At 37.1% G+C, this 17,607-nt stretch overlaps 2 protein-coding genes across 7 annotated transcripts; one reads left to right on the forward strand and one right to left on the reverse strand.

The window, feature by feature from the left end:
- Positions 1 to 550: 550 nt before the first annotated feature.
- Positions 551 to 14,661, forward strand: LOC103709242 (COBW domain-containing protein 1). 6 transcript variants are annotated; one of them, XM_008794493.4, is made up of 10 exons: positions 551 to 822; positions 1,488 to 1,705; positions 2,159 to 2,273; positions 2,933 to 3,022; positions 3,244 to 3,429; positions 3,519 to 3,638; positions 4,616 to 4,726; positions 4,913 to 4,994; positions 5,093 to 5,187; positions 14,195 to 14,661. In XM_008794493.4, the coding sequence occupies exons 1-9, from the start codon at positions 655 to 657 to the stop codon at positions 5,152 to 5,154; spliced, it is 1,152 nt and encodes a 383-aa protein (XP_008792715.1). In that variant the 5' UTR covers positions 551 to 654; the 3' UTR covers positions 5,155 to 5,187; positions 14,195 to 14,661. The 6 variants fall into 6 exon arrangements, 5 of the variants coding, with proteins under 5 accessions (XP_008792715.1, XP_008792716.1, XP_008792717.1 ...); XM_008794494.4 differs by lacking the exon at positions 14,195 to 14,661 and adding an exon at positions 11,024 to 11,039; XM_008794495.4 differs by lacking the exon at positions 14,195 to 14,661 and adding an exon at positions 10,869 to 11,006.
- LOC103709244 (UDP-glycosyltransferase 83A1-like) lies at positions 11,173 to 14,186 on the reverse strand. The gene is made up of 2 exons (XM_008794499.4): positions 13,328 to 14,186; positions 11,173 to 12,890 (listed from the first exon to the last, which is right to left on the reverse strand). The coding sequence occupies exons 1-2, from the start codon at positions 13,806 to 13,808 to the stop codon at positions 12,010 to 12,012; spliced, it is 1,362 nt and encodes a 453-aa protein (XP_008792721.1). The 5' UTR covers positions 13,809 to 14,186; the 3' UTR covers positions 11,173 to 12,009.
- Positions 14,662 to 17,607: the final 2,946 nt, after the last annotated feature.

Consider the following 17,607-nt stretch of genomic DNA (forward strand, 5'->3'; position numbering starts at 1 on the left):
AACCCAAATATAAGATTGTTGGTTTCTTTGAAAGCTACTCGTATATGGCTGACCACTCTAGAGAAGCTCTCTGGGTTGGTAAGAGAGAGCTGCCTAGAGTACTCCAAAACTTGTTATCTTTTGACTTCTTTAAATGTATTCATACTAAAAGTATATGAGTCATTGGTTGTAGCAAAAAAATAAAGAAAAAGAAGAAGAAAAGAAGATGGGGATTATACCACATCTTTATCCATGCATGCGCGTCAAGAGAACATTATTACTGAAAATATATCACTGCTGCAGGATGCTGGGTTGCAAACTATGTATTAAATAACAGAGGATTTCTAATGTCTTGAATGCACATAGCAACTCATATGTGCAGTTGCTTGGAGAATCAATCCCTTTTGTCAAAAAAAAAGAAGAATGTAGAAGAATAAAAAAAAGAAAAAAAAGAAAGAAAGGATTCATGGAAGGTCCAGAAATGGGCCAATTGGATCAAGGAAATTCAAAGCTTCAGTGGGCCCAACTTGAAACTCCATAAAGAGTAAATTGTAGTAATCCGAACACTGCAATACGGTTGCCGTCTCCACGACAAATCGGGAGCCCCTCGTCCTTTTACCAGTTTCGGAGCTCTAGGCTCTCCTACCCCCGCTCTTTGCCCTTTGGCCGGCGGCCATGGAAGGAGACGACGAGAACCCTCCACTCGCAGTCCGAATCGAAGAAGTAAACGAAGATGGCGTGTCGGAATCTTTCTCACAATCCGAGATTCTCGAGGGAACCGCAGGACAATCTCCGGTCGGAGTCACCGTCATCACCGGTTATCTCGGCGCCGGCAAATCTACGGTGAGTCCCCGTCGGTGTCGAAGTCCCATACGACTCCGGTCAGATGGAAAACTTTCATCCGGTCTCGTTTTCTACTTAGCGTATGGTTTATAGAATTTAGGGTTTATGGAAAATCGAACTTTCACAGTAGTTCGGATGGGCTTTTTTGGTATAATCTTGGCAATTTATATAATTAAGTCATTTTATTACAAATAAAATTTGGATTCGCTATTTAATCTTGTCAATTTTTTGTAGCAATATTTTGTAATGAGAAACTGCAAATTATGGGTATTAATAATGAGTTTGTTGTTTTCTATGCTTTTACTCTTCATAGAGAAAAGATTATTTATTTTATATTCATTCGCAAAGATAATTGAACATGTAGTTCCTAACAGAATAATGCTAGACTAATTTGAAAATGGTAATCTTAATTTGAATATGGTTGATAAAGAAATGAGCTGTTTTGAAATGCCATGTTTATATTTTTGGTTATCAAAAACTTGGTATGCTCTCATTGTATTAGTCATGATAGGGAAACTAAATGCAGTTCTTTATAAAAATTATGTTAAACTTTATTTTCCCCTCATGAATTATAACAAGGAAATGAATATCTACTTCTTTCTATAATAGTACCAGGTTCTATTATCAATCAGAATATAACAGTTGTCTGAATGCTGAAATTTCAGTTAGTTAACTACATCTTGAACGCCCAACATGGGAAGAGGATTGCAGTGATACTGAATGAGTTTGGGGAGGAGATTGGAGTTGAGAGGGCGATGATCAATGAGGGGGATGGTGGTGCGCTTGTCGAGGAGTGGGTGGAGTTGGCAAATGGATGTGTTTGTTGCACCGTCAAACACAGCCTTGTTCAAGCACTGGAGCAGCTTGTACAGCGAAAAGAGAGGTTAGGATTTTATGCAGTCCTAATTATTATAATGGATCTACACTTTTATATCAAAAGGTGCCTTGAATCGAACAAAAGCAAGAAATCCAATTACAAAGTCCAATTGTACAAAACTAGCTGCTTGCTTTTTGGACATGTTAAGGGATTTCTTGATGTATGATAGATTTGCATTACTTAGGTACTTCCCAACTTTTGTATTGTCTAATGTTATTATAATCTGCTTATAGTATGCTTATTGACCTTATATTTGACTATAATAGTTCTGCATGTTAAACTTTCTTGACAGTATCTCTTAAGTAACTTGTGCTCTGAAGTAAACAATAGACATATTTAGGTTACTTGTTCTCCTGCCTCCCATCATTTTGATCTGTAATTAGATTTCATATATTGTCAAGAAATTCATAAATGAGATTGATGATTCTGATGGATTGCAATGATTTTGTTGTGCTGAAGACTTGATAATATACTGCTAGAGACCACCGGGCTGGCCGATCCTGCTCCCCTTGCCTCTGTTCTTTGGCTGGATGATCAGCTGGAGTCGGCAGTGAGACTTGACTCTATTATTACTGTGAGTTTCTTTATGTCAGTTTAACTTTAATTATCTTTATGGTCTTTGGAAATTTTGAATGACATGATTTTTGTTCTCATAACTGCAGTCCATGCATTTTTGTATGCATTACTGCCAATGCTTCTTTAATCTTTGTTTAAAAATATTGCCTTGCCTACTAGCTTTCTGATGGTTGCTGTTATCTGTAATTTGCCTAAACATCTCTACCATATACGATGCAAATGATCTGCCAGGCTGGAGTTTATGCACGAGGTCATGTTTCTCACTTACCTCTTACAAATCAACTCTTCTTTTAGTAATTATACCCCTCCGTTCACTCTAATTATTAATAAGTTACTAAGAAAGAGAAAGATGAGAGTAGAGAGTACATACACACATATCATCTGTCAAATGCTTCTTCCTCTAGAATAAACCTAGCAATCATGCATGAGGAACACTGCTATTGGCGATGCCAACTAGTCCATAATATTGATTTACAAGCTTGCAACATCATTTAAATATTTAATATTATAGAGTAATGGTTATTCATCATAATCTTAGAAACAGATATGATTTGTAGTGATGCATGTAGGGCATAGGTTTTTTTCATAGTGTTGCCTTTTTAATTTATTTTCCTCTTTATTTCCTAACTTTTCATGTGCTCTTATCTCCACCATTAGGTTGCGGATGCCAAGAACCTAAAGCTGCAGCTTGATGAATATCGTGATTATGCTTCATTTCCTGAAGCTTTTCTTCAAATTGCTTTTGCGGTATCTACGTCTAATCCTCTTCCTATAAGTATAAATAGTTCTCTGCATCATTTTCTTTGTGTTTCCTATTTTTTCATTTTGAGGATTTCAAAATTCCTATGAGATATATATACCTGGTGCTCCATCTTTTTTCTGGTAGCTACAATGCTTCCTGTCTGGAAGAAATCATATCAGATGATATTAACTAAGACCTTTAACAATTGTTCTGTCATTCATTGCAGGATGTTGTAATTCTAAACAAAATTGACTTGATCCCTCATGAGGACAGTGAACCTGGCACCTCAGATGCTTTAGAGGACCTGGAAAAGGAGATTCATAACATTAATTCCCTTGCTACTGTCATTCGATCTTTGCGTTGCCAGGTTGACCTATGCAAAATATTAAATCGCCAGGCCTATGGTGCTCAGGTTAGTAAAACAGATTCTATCTATCTTAGTTGCATTCAGTGACAAATAAAATTCAAATTGATTTTTATCATTTTGTTCGTTACTGTTAGAATCTTGCTCATTTAGAAGAACTGCTGGAAGAGCATAAATCCATACCTTCTACGAGCCGTCATGACTATAGTGTGCGCACTTTTTGCATAAATGAACGGCAGCCAGTTGATTTGACTAAGGTATATATGCTTAGTTTTAGCAATTTCACCTGTTTATTTCTTTTAATAATTTATCTGTCCTAGGGGTTATGCACCTTGTATATAGCAATTCTCAAGCCCAAGTGTGACTTTTCTTTGGACTTAAATTGTCACCTAATATGTCATATACGCTGTTCCACTTTTATGGACTCATCTGAGTAAAGTCCCTCCCATGAAAGGTCAAACATCTAGGTATTTTTGTTTCTTTTACATACAGTCTGACTGGCAGTGGATGAGCTTATTTTGTTTGTTCTGACATACATGTGGCAATCAAGCTTCTGATTTGATATAAAATTTGCTTTTCATGTTAGTAGTCTGTACTGCTTGGATTACTTTGGAATCCAGATGCATTTCTTGAGTTTGGTCTTAGCCCAACTTAATGGTGATGAACTCAATGGAATGATGAATGACTTTCTTAATTGCCAAAATAAATTTATGTAAGTTAAACTCTATGGATAACCAAGTTATACATCTCATTTATAAGGAAAGAAAGGGGATTCTGAGGTGTGGATTATTAATGCCACAAAATTTCTCCCCTATGCATTTTTAAGCCGGCATGACACATTCAACAATTTTTTAGTTTCACCTTGGCTGGTATAATACCACTTGGGATAAAATTTTACCAGAATGCTTGATTATTGTGAAAATCCAATTGTTCAAAATCTATTTTTGTGAATTTGATGCATACTCCTAGAGCATTCTCTTGTATGATTATCTTGATGAACTTAGAAAAGCATACATGTCATCTTATTGATTTAATAATTATCTACAGAATCCTGAGCTTATGTGGTGCCAACAGCAATTTCGTTTTGTCCAATAGATACTGGATGGTAGATTAGCCTCTATCTATGTGAAAGCAATGCCTCTTATTCATAAATTTTTCTGGGACCATGAATATTGATTTTGTCATTTAAGTGTCGGTTTATGTGCATCTCTTTGACCTTAGCTTTCATCTACAGCTTCGCTTATGGGTTGAGGATCTTCTGTGGGAGAAAAAATCTAATATGGATTTGTACCGCTGTAAAGGGGTGTTAAATGTCCATGGCTCTGATCAACTTCATACCTTACAGGTTTTCTTCTGACAGGAATTCCATAATATTTGCTGAGAAATTTTCATTTAGTTATGTCACATTCCCTATGAACTCATTATTAGCATTGAGTAAATATTATATGAAGGTTTTATATAAGCATGCACCAAGAGTTGTTAGTTTTAGTCTATTTTTTGAAAAATTTTAACATTTTGTTCTTTCTGACAGGCTGTGAGAGAAATATACGAGATTGTACCTGCTCGCAAATGGCAACAAAAGGAGAAAAAAACAAACAGAATAGTTTTCATAGGAAAAGCTCAACACTGGCTCTGCTATAAAATTTGTGTTAAACTAAAGTTTGCGTATACTTCTCACTAACCTCTTTGGTTGCATTTCACATTGTTACAGGTCGTAATCTGGATGTGGACATTCTTGGTGATTCTCTCAGAGCTTGCGTAGTACTGACTTAATTATGTTTACTCCTCATACACCTTAATAATAAGGTACATGACATATATCATTTCAGTTGAGCTCCTTTATTACTGCTATGCTGCCATCTAGATTGGTTATTCTGTTATGCTATGTTGTATAAGATTTCTGCTATTTCATGTTCTGATGTTGATGCAAAATATATTGGCATATGAAAAATTCATGCTTTTCCACCGTCCAAGTGGAGATGATTTCTTGCTTAAGTCTTGTTAGAGCAAAACTAGTGTCATCTTTTATTAATTCACTAGCTTTTCCTTGTAAATGTCCATATTTGTTTTTTCTGGAAAAGTTGTGTTGGGAAGTCCTGTTATCTTAAGGTGGCTTTATATCTCTAAGAAACAAGATATCATTTATTTTGACTAAGAAATCAGATATAATGCTATATGTATGTAAGGATGGCTTTACATTTTATTATTCCCTATCATTTTATCTGCCAAATTTACATATTGCTCTGTCCTTTCCTTTCTACAGGTTCTCCCAATTTTCCTTCTTTTTGTTGTTTAGGAACCAAAACAATAAGATGCTAGGATTTGAATTAGAATGTACTTTGTCCATATTAACAAAAGGTCTACATAATTTAACTCAAATTTGAAGTATAAACTCTAAATTTCTAGCCAAACTTAAGTTTTGAGCATAAATCAGATCAAGGATTTGCTGATCCCTGCACTTGTTTTAAAATTGAGACTTAGATGGATTCTTTGACCATGTCCCTGTGCGGCGTTAGAATTTGTTGTTTTAGCCTTGCATATTTTGAGCAATGGCATGAATTACTATAAGCAAATTGCAAAACAAGCACATGACTTGGATAACAAGCCATAACTTTGGGGACTAAAATTTAACGAGTTTCTTCTACTCCCTTTAGCCAAAACTTTAGATCATAAAAAAGAGTAAAGAGACGGATAACAAGAGAAACAATAATTAGATGAGATGGAGCATTTACATGCTCATTGTAGTTTGATTTGCTTTGGTAAGTCTTGTAGCAGAAGAGATGAACCATCTGTGCAAGTTTACAAAACGGATCAAGAAACAAGTGCAGATTCAACACTTTTATACATAAAATAATCCACACAAAAGTTTGATGTGAAGAATCTTTAGCAAAGATATCATAAAAATCAAGAAATAAGGAAGGGAAGGATCCATTTTTTTTTAAAAAAGGAAAACTAAATGAGTAATATACAACAAGAAAGTGGGGAAGACAGAGCTGGTTTCTTTAGTCTATATCACATGTATAATAAGCTGGCAAGTCCAATTATATTACTTAGACAATAGTAACAGTTTAATTCATGTGTATCCGGTAGTTAATAATTTCTATTGGGAGCAACTTGAATTTGGATTCTCTAGCGATGGTCCAATTTAGGCTGTATTTGGATGCCGAATAGTTAAACCCGTGGGTACATAAATTAAAACATTGGTATCCCCTCCCTAATCAAATAACGGTGCGTTAGAATTATTCAATGCTTTGTTAACATTCCGAGGGCTAGAGAGAAAAGAGAAAGCTTCGGTGGTTAACTTGGTTAACTTTATTTCACCCTCTTCCATGAAATAAAGCCAACCAAGTTAGGCTGCCTTTTGGAGTGTTGACCAATTAAGTTTAACATGTCATTTTGGTATCTTATTTTTGCTAGGTAAGTGTTAACTCACCCCTAACCATTGTTTGCCAAATAGACCTGAATTAGGTGGTTCAGCCCGTACCGAACCGACGTCAAGTTAGAATGGTTCAGTTGGGTTATGTCAATTCGATTATAAAACCCCCTTTCCACCCTGTGGTTCGCTTAAAAACCACATTGGCTCGTGCCTCTGGTTCATTTATTAAACTCGACAATAGTTTGAATGACGAGTCCCCCCTCTTGTCGTGATGTTTCGAGAGAGCGTCCCTCTCCTGTCGCTTGCAAACCCCCCGAGGGTTAGGGTTAGGGTTTCCTTTTGCCCTCCCCCTTCCTTCCTTCCTCTCTCTCTCACTCCGAGGGTTAGGGTTAGGGCTTCTCTTGGCCCTCCCCCTTCCTTCCTCCCACGCTCTCTCCCCCTCTCTCTTCCTCTCTCCTTTTCTTCCACTTCCCCTCGCTTCCAACTCTCCCTATTTTGGTACGTCTCGGAATGGCACGGTATGGACTTTTGCTGAGCCGAACTGGTCCCTGGCTGGTACGCTCTTCGACATCGATTCGACGAACCTCGCTCCTAACCATTACATAATCAGCATCCAAATAAGGACTTAGTGTAAAAGAAGATTATCAAAATATAAGAACTCCACCTAGCAGATCACAATGTCTCTGCATGATTAAATGGGTGAGAAGCATTTTTTTTTTTAATTTTGGTGAGGTGGTGTTTAGTGTTATTCAAAATAGGGAATTATGAGGATTTTAATTCACCTTGCATCATCCTAAGTGAACATTATAGACACTATGTTTGGTCAACTATACCATCCATGATGCAGGATTGCAATTGATGGAAAAGCTAGCACCCAGTGTGTAATGGTATATTATTTTCTCATGTTTATTAAGATACATGAGATACCTTACGAAAAGCTGAATGATAAAGCAACAAAAGCAGGTTCTTATGATCTCTTTCTAGAAATAGATTCTCTTGATTGTTATATGCATTGCACCAGTAGATTATGACAAAATTGCTGTTCAAGTATTGATGCTGAAAACTATAAGAGGTCTCATATAGAATACACACACACATATATGTATATATGTAATGTACGTAATGTATGTGTGAAAATAAAGACTATATGATTTTCAAAGGAAGACACCCATTTGCTGACTCATCAATTTGCAATTTCCCTTAGCTCTAATGCCTTTGCCCTCATTACCTCATCTCCAAGCTGTTCCTCCACCCAACTTGATATTTTCCCTTGTTATGATCCCACATTCATTAGGCATCATCTGACTCATCATCTGCAAACTGATCCTCCAAACATCACATATATAGCTCTGTTGAGGAACTTGTCTTGAAAGTAGAGCCAACAGGGGAAAGGTGCTCCACTCCTCACTCCCTCCATTGTTGAGTTCCAACCACAAGGTGATATAAAGCAAGAAATAGAAGAGTGAGCCTTTCCCTTGCCCTCATCACCTCATCTCCAAGCAGTTCCTCCAACTTTGCATTGATATTTTCTCTTGTTATGATCCCACTTTCATTGGGACGAACTGCAAAACAATCCTCCAAACATCGCATATATAGCTCTGCAGAGGTACTGGAAAGTAAGGCCAACATGTGAAAGGTACTCCACTTGTCACTCCATTGTTGAGTGCCAACCACAATGTGATATAAAGCAAGAAATAGAAGTGCGAGTCTAAACCTTCTGTTGAGGTGCCCAACCCACCACTTGTCCCCTCTGCGTAATGTGGTCTCTGAAGCCTTCTGGATAGGCATCACTTGTCTCATTAGTTAGGTCCAGCCTCACGATGCAAAAAATGTTTGTCCAGAGAGCTCAAGCCCAAGTGCAAGCTCTTGAAATGGGCTTTGTTTAAATATGTCAAGCGCCAAAAGGCCACATAGATGATTGAGTTGGCAGGCTGCTCATCGAACCAAGTCATGCAAGTTCCATCCTCTGGCCAGAAATGCCCAATAGGCTTTCCAAACTACTGACAGTAACGATCCTATGGGGTGTACATCTGGGCATTGGTAAACAATGGTAACTCGATTTCCTTAAACGAGCTGCAAATGATGAACTCAAAAATCTTGGTTAATTGGTTATTATTGGCTTTGTATTGGAAAACCAGTTGTCGATGTTCAAGGTTGCTTAAGCAGGTCCACATTAAGTGAGCTGTGTTCATGGGTGGCATGCCTGGGCCCAACTGGAAGATTTGTTCTTTTGGCATTCCTGCATGACATGTGAAACACGATTAACCTTATTTATCTGAACCATTAGACAACTATCTGATTCATAGCTGAAACATTAGATGGACTGAGATTCTTAATAGTTGTTTGCTTCATGCTTCTATGATAGATTTCAGGATTGGACATCCAGTATCTTTGCATTCTCCAGTCATGAACCAGTGAAAAAATAATGATTTTATCCAACATCAGAACACTAAGCCTGCATTTGGATAATCTCTCTCCCACTTTGTAGGCACTTTTTTCTTTAATTTAAAATTTCATGAGCTTAAGTTGGAAATCTGCAGAACGTTAGAAGTCCTGTTATGGTAATTTGGTTGCAAATAAGGAGAGGGAGTTACAAAAGGAGAATAGAAGATCATGAAATTTGCAAATCCTACCTCAACTAGATATTTCCATTTCGTTCCCAATAAACATGAAAATCACAACTTATCACAATATATTTCATGATCAGAATATGTATTATTTCTGGTCTTAGCATTTGCATCAACGATACCATTCAGCAGATGCTGCCCAGAATGCGGCTGACCTAAGCCCTATCTTCTGGGAAACCTCGAGAGCCCATGCCATGCCTTGGTCAACAATCATACACGTGAGCTTGTCTTCTTCTGATTTGTTGATCCTCTGTCAATATTTGGTTCATATCAGTTTCCTTCTGGGGCAAGGCAGCACAAACAAGGTTATGGTTGAACTCAGTCTTGACAAATGTAATCTTGAAACCATAATCCACCAAACAGTAGGAGAGCTCTAGGATGGGTATGTCATGGTCTTGTGCTGCGTATGGTAGGATTAGTGCATGTGGCAAACAATTGTGTTGAGATGTGTGCCTTTGCTGCCTCTATTGCCACAATTTGTTGTGGATCTTAGGCTAGCATGGTCCGAAGTTGTGCATTAGCTTTGAGTCTGAGAGCTCAGATACATTATTTTGTTGTTACTCGTAGAAAAGAGCTTCTCTTGTCCCTAGTCATGTCATAGTTACTCCTGGTATTCAATTTTATTTCACACTTGTACTATGTTTTCTAATGAGATGGTTTCATGCCACAACTTGTATGTATCCTCAGGACCTTTAGTAACTTCTGAAATTATTTGATAGGTTCAAGGTCACCACATTACTGCTGTCAATTGGCCAATGTTTGGGTAAGGACCGGTTTTGACAAATATCAGATAGTCATGTTTTTCTTTAATTGGACTTATTGCAAAAGCTGGAACAATGTACAAATTAAATTACCAAAGAATACTTGAATTTTGTGGGAACCATGGCAACTTCTGTGGAATCTGGTTGCAGATAAGCATTTGTTTTTGGTCTTGCTACTTGTAATCTGCGACACACTAAGTTCCTACATCCATTTCTCCATTGTATGGTCCTGGCTATATATATCAACAAATTTTGGCCAGCGGAGTGGATGGTCTTCCTCCTTGGGAATTCAGGCTTGGAACCTTTCGTAGTAAACTCGATCTGAATATCTTAGATTGGAAATCATTATCTACACTTTTTTTGTTTTTTTGGCAGTCCCCTTGCTTCCTCGAAATATATCTGTCAACCAAGGGATTTTTTTTTGATCTTTTTTCTTCATTAACCGGATAGCATCACTTTGCATTCATAGTCTCACTTTGTATTGATAGCCATCATTTTGCCAAAGGCAATGACAGTCTACAGGGAGAAGTATATTATCATTTTCAGGAAGATGAGTTTGATTGAGTCATGGAATTCATACTCCATTCCATCACGAGACTGGTGAAAGCTTTCTGAGACCTAAAAATCTGAGCACACTCTGAACTCTATGTTATCTGTTACTTGCAATGCATCTGTATGTTAAACGATAACAATTTGATGCAACCCTGAAATGTAAATTTGCAGTGATTGGTTCATGTGGGAGTCCTCACATTTGGGACTTTATTAAGCTGGGTGGAATACTGACAGCAGCAGATGGATCCTGTTTTATTTTGTTTAATGTATGATCTTGCCAGAAATTTCAGTACTAGTCCATGTTCTTGATTTGGTTAACGTTGCAGATATTAGGTGAAGAAACAAATGATTACTCTTGACCTTTTTTAATCTGGGAACATTTTGTGATAACGATAGAAAGCCTACGTTCGTGCTCATTGCTAAGGAACTCCTCAACTTCAATCATCAAGTCAAGCCAACATTCTCATGGATGTTTTCATTTTGTGCCTATGATAGCACTGTCATGGTATCTTGGAGTATTCATCTTATAGTGCTTTTATAACAAACCCTTGGACTGAAATTCTCTTGTAACTTTCTTCTTATACTTTTCTGTTCTTTAATATGGCGGAGCATGTTTGCAAAGTATCTTAATCATATGGAAGTACCAAAATTTGATCTCGCCATGTGATCATTGGTGATTACAGCTCCCTGCATAGTGGATTTCATTCTCTATGAGAATTCAGTTTCACATATCTTAATCTTGAATATTTTATATAGGAATTCTGTATGTTTTTATTCCCATATTTTAAATAACTCTATCTGTCCTTCTGATTGATTTCTTTCTGTTGTAGATAATTATGTTTGTTTATTTCCCTGTCTGCAAGGTGTAATATGATTTTATCTAGCTTCTTAAGATAGATGAGGTACCCCAAGAAGAAAGGTGAACCAAAAATCAAATAAAATAGTTTCTTATGATCTTTCTGTGCATTAGACAAATATAAGGAATTATTCTTCAACTTTTCATGTTGAAAATGAGATGTTTAATGAGTTATACTATTGGTGCCAGCATATAGGGGATGAGTGTAACTTGCAAGAATAAGTGAGCAATGAGGTGATTGAATACTGAGTTGCCAAGCCAACATTATGTAGGCCCAAGGAACATTTCATGTGCACTAGCCAGTGCTAAAAAGCACATTTTCCAGTTAAAACAAATCTCATACAGGTTATGTAGTCAAACTTGATCAGGCATAGCACTTTCTTTTTCGTGAGAAAAACCCTTACTGGCACATCTTGACAGCACGAGTCTTTCATTCTCACTTTTTCATCAAGTTCTTCATTGTTTCATGGCATCAGCAAAACTTTTAAGATTCTCAAATGAAGACCCTCCTTTGATGACAGATCTATTTGCCATTTCCTTCATCTCTATTGCTCTTGCCCTCATTGTCTCATCACCAAGCAATTCTTCCACTCTTGACTTGATATGTTCCTTTGTTATGATCCCACTCTTATTAGCTGTCATCTGCAAACCAATCCTCCAAACATCGCAAATGTAGCTCTGGTTGAGGAATTGGTCAGCGAAGTAAGGCCAACACAAGAAAGGCACTCCATTCCTTATCCCTTCCAGTGTTGAATTCCAGCCACAATGGGATATGAAACAAGCGATAGAAGGGTGAGCCAAAACCTTCTGTTGAGGTGCCCAACCCACCATCCTTCCCTTTGTCATAACTCGGTCTCTAAAGCCTTCTGGATAGGCATCACTTGTCTCACTGGTTAGGTCTGGCCTCACTACCCACAAAAATGTTCTTCCTGAGAGCTCAAGCCCAAGAGCAAGTTCTTGGAATTGGATTTGGTTAATGATGGTTAAGCTCCCAAAGGCCACATAGATGACTGAGTTGGCTGGCTGCACGTCGAGCCAAGCCATGCAAGTTGCATCCTCAGGCCAGAAGTGACCAATAGGCTTTCCAAACCGCTCACCTGTCAGTAATGGTCCCACAGGAATTATATTTGGGGCATAGGTGAATGCTGGAAGCTCAATCTCCTTAAATGAGTTGCAAATTATGTGTTCAGCAATCTCGATTGCTCGAATAGTGTTCTCTATGTAGTTGAAAAGCTTTTGTCGTAATTCGGGGTCACTAAAGCAAGTCCACACTAAATGATTTGAGTTCATGGGTGGCATGTCTGGGTCCAGTTGGAACATCTGTTGCTTTGGTATTCCTGCATGAAGTGTAAAATATGAATGATCTTACTGATCGGAGTGATTAGAAAGCTATTTAGTTCATAGAGGGAGAAAGTTTTCCTAAAAATTGATTCTTTCATGCTTCTAGCTTGCATGCTATAGTTTGTGTGAATTCTTTGGTTATAAATCATTGAAAAAATAATGCATTGTCCATCATCAGAGTATTAAGGCCTCATATAGGATCATTTATGAACTCCAATCAGAAATTTATAAAAGTTCAGAGTTATGATTTCCTGGGTTGGTGATTTGGTTGAAAGTAAGTAGTGAGTCTGAGAAAGGGAGGAGAAAAATTCATTTTAACTGCTTGTGTTTTTATCATCTAACAGAAACATGCGGTTTGTATATGTAATCATAACTTTTGATATGTTTGTCACAATTAATTCACGATCAGAAGGTGCATAGGTTTTGGTCTTACCCTCTGGATCAATGACACCATCCTCAATTAACTTGGGAATGCTCAACGTTGGTGCCAATATCCCGGCCGATGCTGGCCAGAATGCAGCTGCCCGAAGTCCCATCTTCTTAGCAATCTCAAGAGCCCATGCCATGCTAACGTCGATTATCATACATGTGATCTTGTCATCTCCTGACTCGTTAGTCCTTCGTATCAATTCCTCCAAACATGTAGGCATGGTCTTTTGACAAGCATCATTAAGCCTCCCAAGATCTTTGCGGTCTTCTTCAGGATCCAATCCATCTGGTACTGCAACCAAATTTATTCCCTTCATTTCACTTTCCTTCTTGGACAGGTTGGCAAGAACACACTTATGGTTATATTCAGTATTGACAAATGTGATCTTGAAATCATCATCGATCAAGCAGTAAGAGAGCTCCAGTAGGGGGATGACATGGCCTTGTGCCGGGTATGGTAGGACGAGTGCATGTGGCAAGCCCATGGCAGTTTTGCTTTCTCCTGCTCCAAAAGACTAATAGGATTTATTTGCTTATTTGGGTGCCTTTCGGGAGTGCCTCCACTGCCACAATTTATAGTGGATCTTAGGTAGTGGCTGAGGAGCCAATGCAATTGCCATTTGTCTGAGTTTGTGCATTATTATCTTTTAAGAGGAAAAGGAGGGATTTTGTGCATTAGCATTTGATTTTAGAGATCAGGTATCTCTTATTTTGTTGTTGCCTTCCCAACTGAACTCTTGTCATCTCATAGTTATACCTAGTATTTGTTTTAATTCCACACTTGTTCTATGTTCTCTTTGAGATGCTCTCCTGCCGCAGCTGATTGTATTTATCCTGCTGGTCTTTTCTAACTTCTAGATTTATGTGACAGGCTTTGTGTAGTCACACTGCTGCCTTCTATCAGCCAAGCTGTAGAAAGAATCACCAGCTCCAACCGAAATGGATGGACACACTGCAAAAACCTGAAAACAACAAAACAAAATGAATGATGAAGGGTAATCGAATTTTGTCAGAATCCATGGCAACTATGATGGAAGCTGGTTGTCGGATCCAAGAAAACAGATGCCTTGATTTTGGTCTTACCTATTTGTTATCTGGGATGACCAGATTCCTACCTATTTTGTCCGTTCTATTGTTCTGATTATCTAATAACAAACTTTGGCCTGCATATAGGACAATCTTCTCGGGGAATTCGGTCCCTAACCCTTTGTAATTGCCTTGATACTGGGTAGCTTAGATTGGAAATCATTTTTTTCACTCTAATAGTTTTTGCAATCTCAATGTTGCTATCAGACTTTATCTGTTGATCGAAGGGAATGTATCTGCTCATTTCTTTGATAGGATGGCATCACTCTGTATTCATAGCCACTAGATTGTGGATGGAAACTAAACTCAAAGGTGACAAATGGATCATCTTTGCTAGGTTGATAGGTTTAATTGAATTGTGGATTCAAAATCCAACATGTGCCATTTCACAGCTTTCTGATACCAAATCTTCTTGTCCCTGTTATTGCAAAGATCAAAGCATCTTTGCACACTTCTCTGAACTGGCACCAGGACTACTGAAGCCGAACTACAACTGGACCTAGACCTGCTGAAAGTAGATCACAGTAAGTGGCACATTTTAAGATTCTTCGATGTGGTCTCCATTATGGTTCAGGTTGTATTTTTCACACAAAAGAATGATTTTTTTTTACGATGTCAACTATTAAATCATATCTTGCACAGATCTCAAAGCACTTCGAACTACTTTATTCATCTATCTGTGTAGCTTTCGAAGTGGCTATTGCATGTTTCTTTTTATACGAAGTGGATTTGTGCAAAGGATGATGATTCTTTTTTTTTCTTGCGAAAGATACAATCTGAGTCTCTCTATATACCCGGCAACTATTCTCATATACCTACCTAAAAATTTTAGCAATAGGCTAATATTTATATTTATATTAACAAAAAATATAAATATGGATTGATAATTACTCAATTCGTATTAGAATATTTGATTCTATTTGTACTTTATTTAATTTTATTTAGCACTTAAAAATTTGTAAGCGAAATAATCATATTAATATGTTATTAACTTAAATCATCATCTATTTATTAATATCTTCGATTTTGTGGCCTTAAAATTTAATATTCATATTTATATCCATACTTTTAATATTCGATTTATATTTATATCTATTTAAAATAAATATAAATATAAATTTTTACATTTTACTGACATATGTATTAGTATTTATATATATCAAATAAAATAAATATGGATATAGATATACTAGTGTTTTATAGGCTTTCTCATATTCAGTCGGAAGAGTTTAAATAAGACTTTCAAAGTCACTCTCGACGGGAGAATCGAGTCTATTCAGGAAGAATCGCAGCAAGGAAGGGGAGGGGGTTCGGGGGAGGGGAAACCCTCCCCTGATCCTTCCCCAACAGGATTCATAATTCCTAAATTCGAAAGTTGTTTTCCATCAGACGGCTGTTCACGTAACTCCACTCTCGGCTTGGATTATATATCCAAAAGGGTCCGCTCTCGGCCATTCCACACGCTGCCTATCGTATCTTATTTCAATCCAGCTCCTTTGTTCAAAAGATGAAAAAAAAAGAAAAACTTCAACGGACTGGTTTCCTACACAAAATAGTAGACTACCACATGACCTACCTACAATCATGACTCTTATCCCAACAGTTAAGTCTCCTACCTTCTAAGCGGGGACGAAAGTGGTGTTGGGAATAGTGGGATAGATGGGACTGGGCTGGGTCAAGCCATAAGTCTATCTAACCTCGGCTTGTATCTTGACACAAGCAACCAAAGCCTAATCATATTTAACCCGAATAAGTATGTTTGAGCAGAAAGGCTTGACCCAATCTAAACTGGTCTAATTGATCCAAAATTTTAGCTTGATTGCACCATAATATTCAACAAAGATTGTGTCGGTTCTAAATTTGGTACTTGAGCCAAGCCTAGGCCGAGCCAAACATCGGCATGTGCCTAGCCAAAGATTTATTTGGCTCTACTTTTTAGGTTCAAGCCTAACCTAATCTCGATCCGAGGCAAACTTAGTTCGAAACTAGTTTGGCTCGAGACCATGGTTAGCCCTAGATGAGTAGTAGTATTTTTATAGAAGTGATTTTATGGGCAAAAACTCAGCTCCACGCCCTTTGAGTTTGTTTTAAAAAAAAAAATGAAAAAAAAAGTACTTTGTCGTGAACAATGCACCATGCCAAGATATAAGAGCAAGCAATTTGACATTAAACACCACAAGTAGTCTAATAAATTCCACATGCACATCTGCATCATAAGGTTGAAATGCATGATAAAAGTTAAGAACTGCATTTATCAATTTTTTATTTCAAGAAACAAACCTTTACTTATAGCAATCTAAGCAAGACAATGCATTTGAAGATTTTGATAGTTACCTTGGTACAAACTTAGAATATGTCACTATATAAATATGCAAGCATGTATATCATCTTTTTTCGGCAGGAGCATACAAGTACGTTATCACTCTATCTTGATAGCAACTTTTTCAATTAATAGTCATCTAATCTCTCTTCAATCTTTTTACTTCTAATCATTTCTTTTGTCTTGCAACTCCTTAATTAACCATATAGACAATCCAACCATGTCTAATTTAGATGCATGTATGAGAAGAGGTTCCTGCTTTTTTGCGCACCCTAAATCATTGACAACATATGTGCTACGCTTGTAATGAAGCTGTTCATGAAAATTTTTTTGTTTTGAATATATATTTTAGTCATTAAAGGCATCTACCCTTTGCTAACTAAGTGTTTCTTTTTTCTTTTTGTACAAGACTAAGTGAAATTATGTGAACCTCCTCTCCAACAGCAGTTTGATGAGGTTAACATTGAGCATCTAAAAGATGCTTTTCTTTTTTTGATAAGAATCACAAAATTACCTCCCATCAATGAGATTTCATCCAGATGATCAAAAAATTGTTTGGCTGGGGGAACACGAACAACATACATTTTCAGATTTTTTGCATTAATACCCTCCTAAATATCGAATTTTGTATGAATATCCTTCCAAAATTGATATTTGCATGAATACCCTCGTAAATACTTATTTTGCTATTTTGCCTTTTTTTATCCTTATTTTTACATATGTACCTATGCCATTAGAAAATTAACGGTTTTAAATTAAAATGACTAAAATACCGTTAATGAGTCGATGCGCAAAAAATTTATAAGGTGATTGCGATATAGATAAAATAGTAATTTCAAAATTTTATTTTATTTTTAATTAAAATTAATATGGTTTTT

Source organism: Phoenix dactylifera, chromosome 6 (assembly GCF_009389715.1).
Source record: "Phoenix dactylifera cultivar Barhee BC4 chromosome 6, palm_55x_up_171113_PBpolish2nd_filt_p, whole genome shotgun sequence".
NCBI classification, from domain to species: Eukaryota; Viridiplantae; Streptophyta; class Magnoliopsida; order Arecales; family Arecaceae; genus Phoenix; species Phoenix dactylifera.

Coding starts and splice junctions, on each gene's coding strand:
- LOC103709242 (XM_008794493.4), top strand. CDS start 655: ATGGAAGGAGACGACGAGAACCCTCCACTCGCAGTCCGAATCGAAGAA. Junction 823..1,487: donor TCGGCGCCGGCAAATCTACG/GTGAGTCCCCGT, acceptor CTGAAATTTCAG/TTAGTTAACTACATCTTGAA. Junction 4,995..5,092: donor AAACAGAATAGTTTTCATAG/GAAAAGCTCAAC, acceptor ACATTGTTACAG/GTCGTAATCTGGATGTGGAC.
- LOC103709244 (XM_008794499.4), bottom strand. CDS start 13,808: ATGGGCTTGCCACATGCACTCGTCCTACCATACCCGGCACAAGGCCAT. Junction 12,891..13,327: donor TGGTGTCATTGATCCAGAGG/GTAAGACCAAAA, acceptor CACTTCATGCAG/GAATACCAAAGCAACAGATG.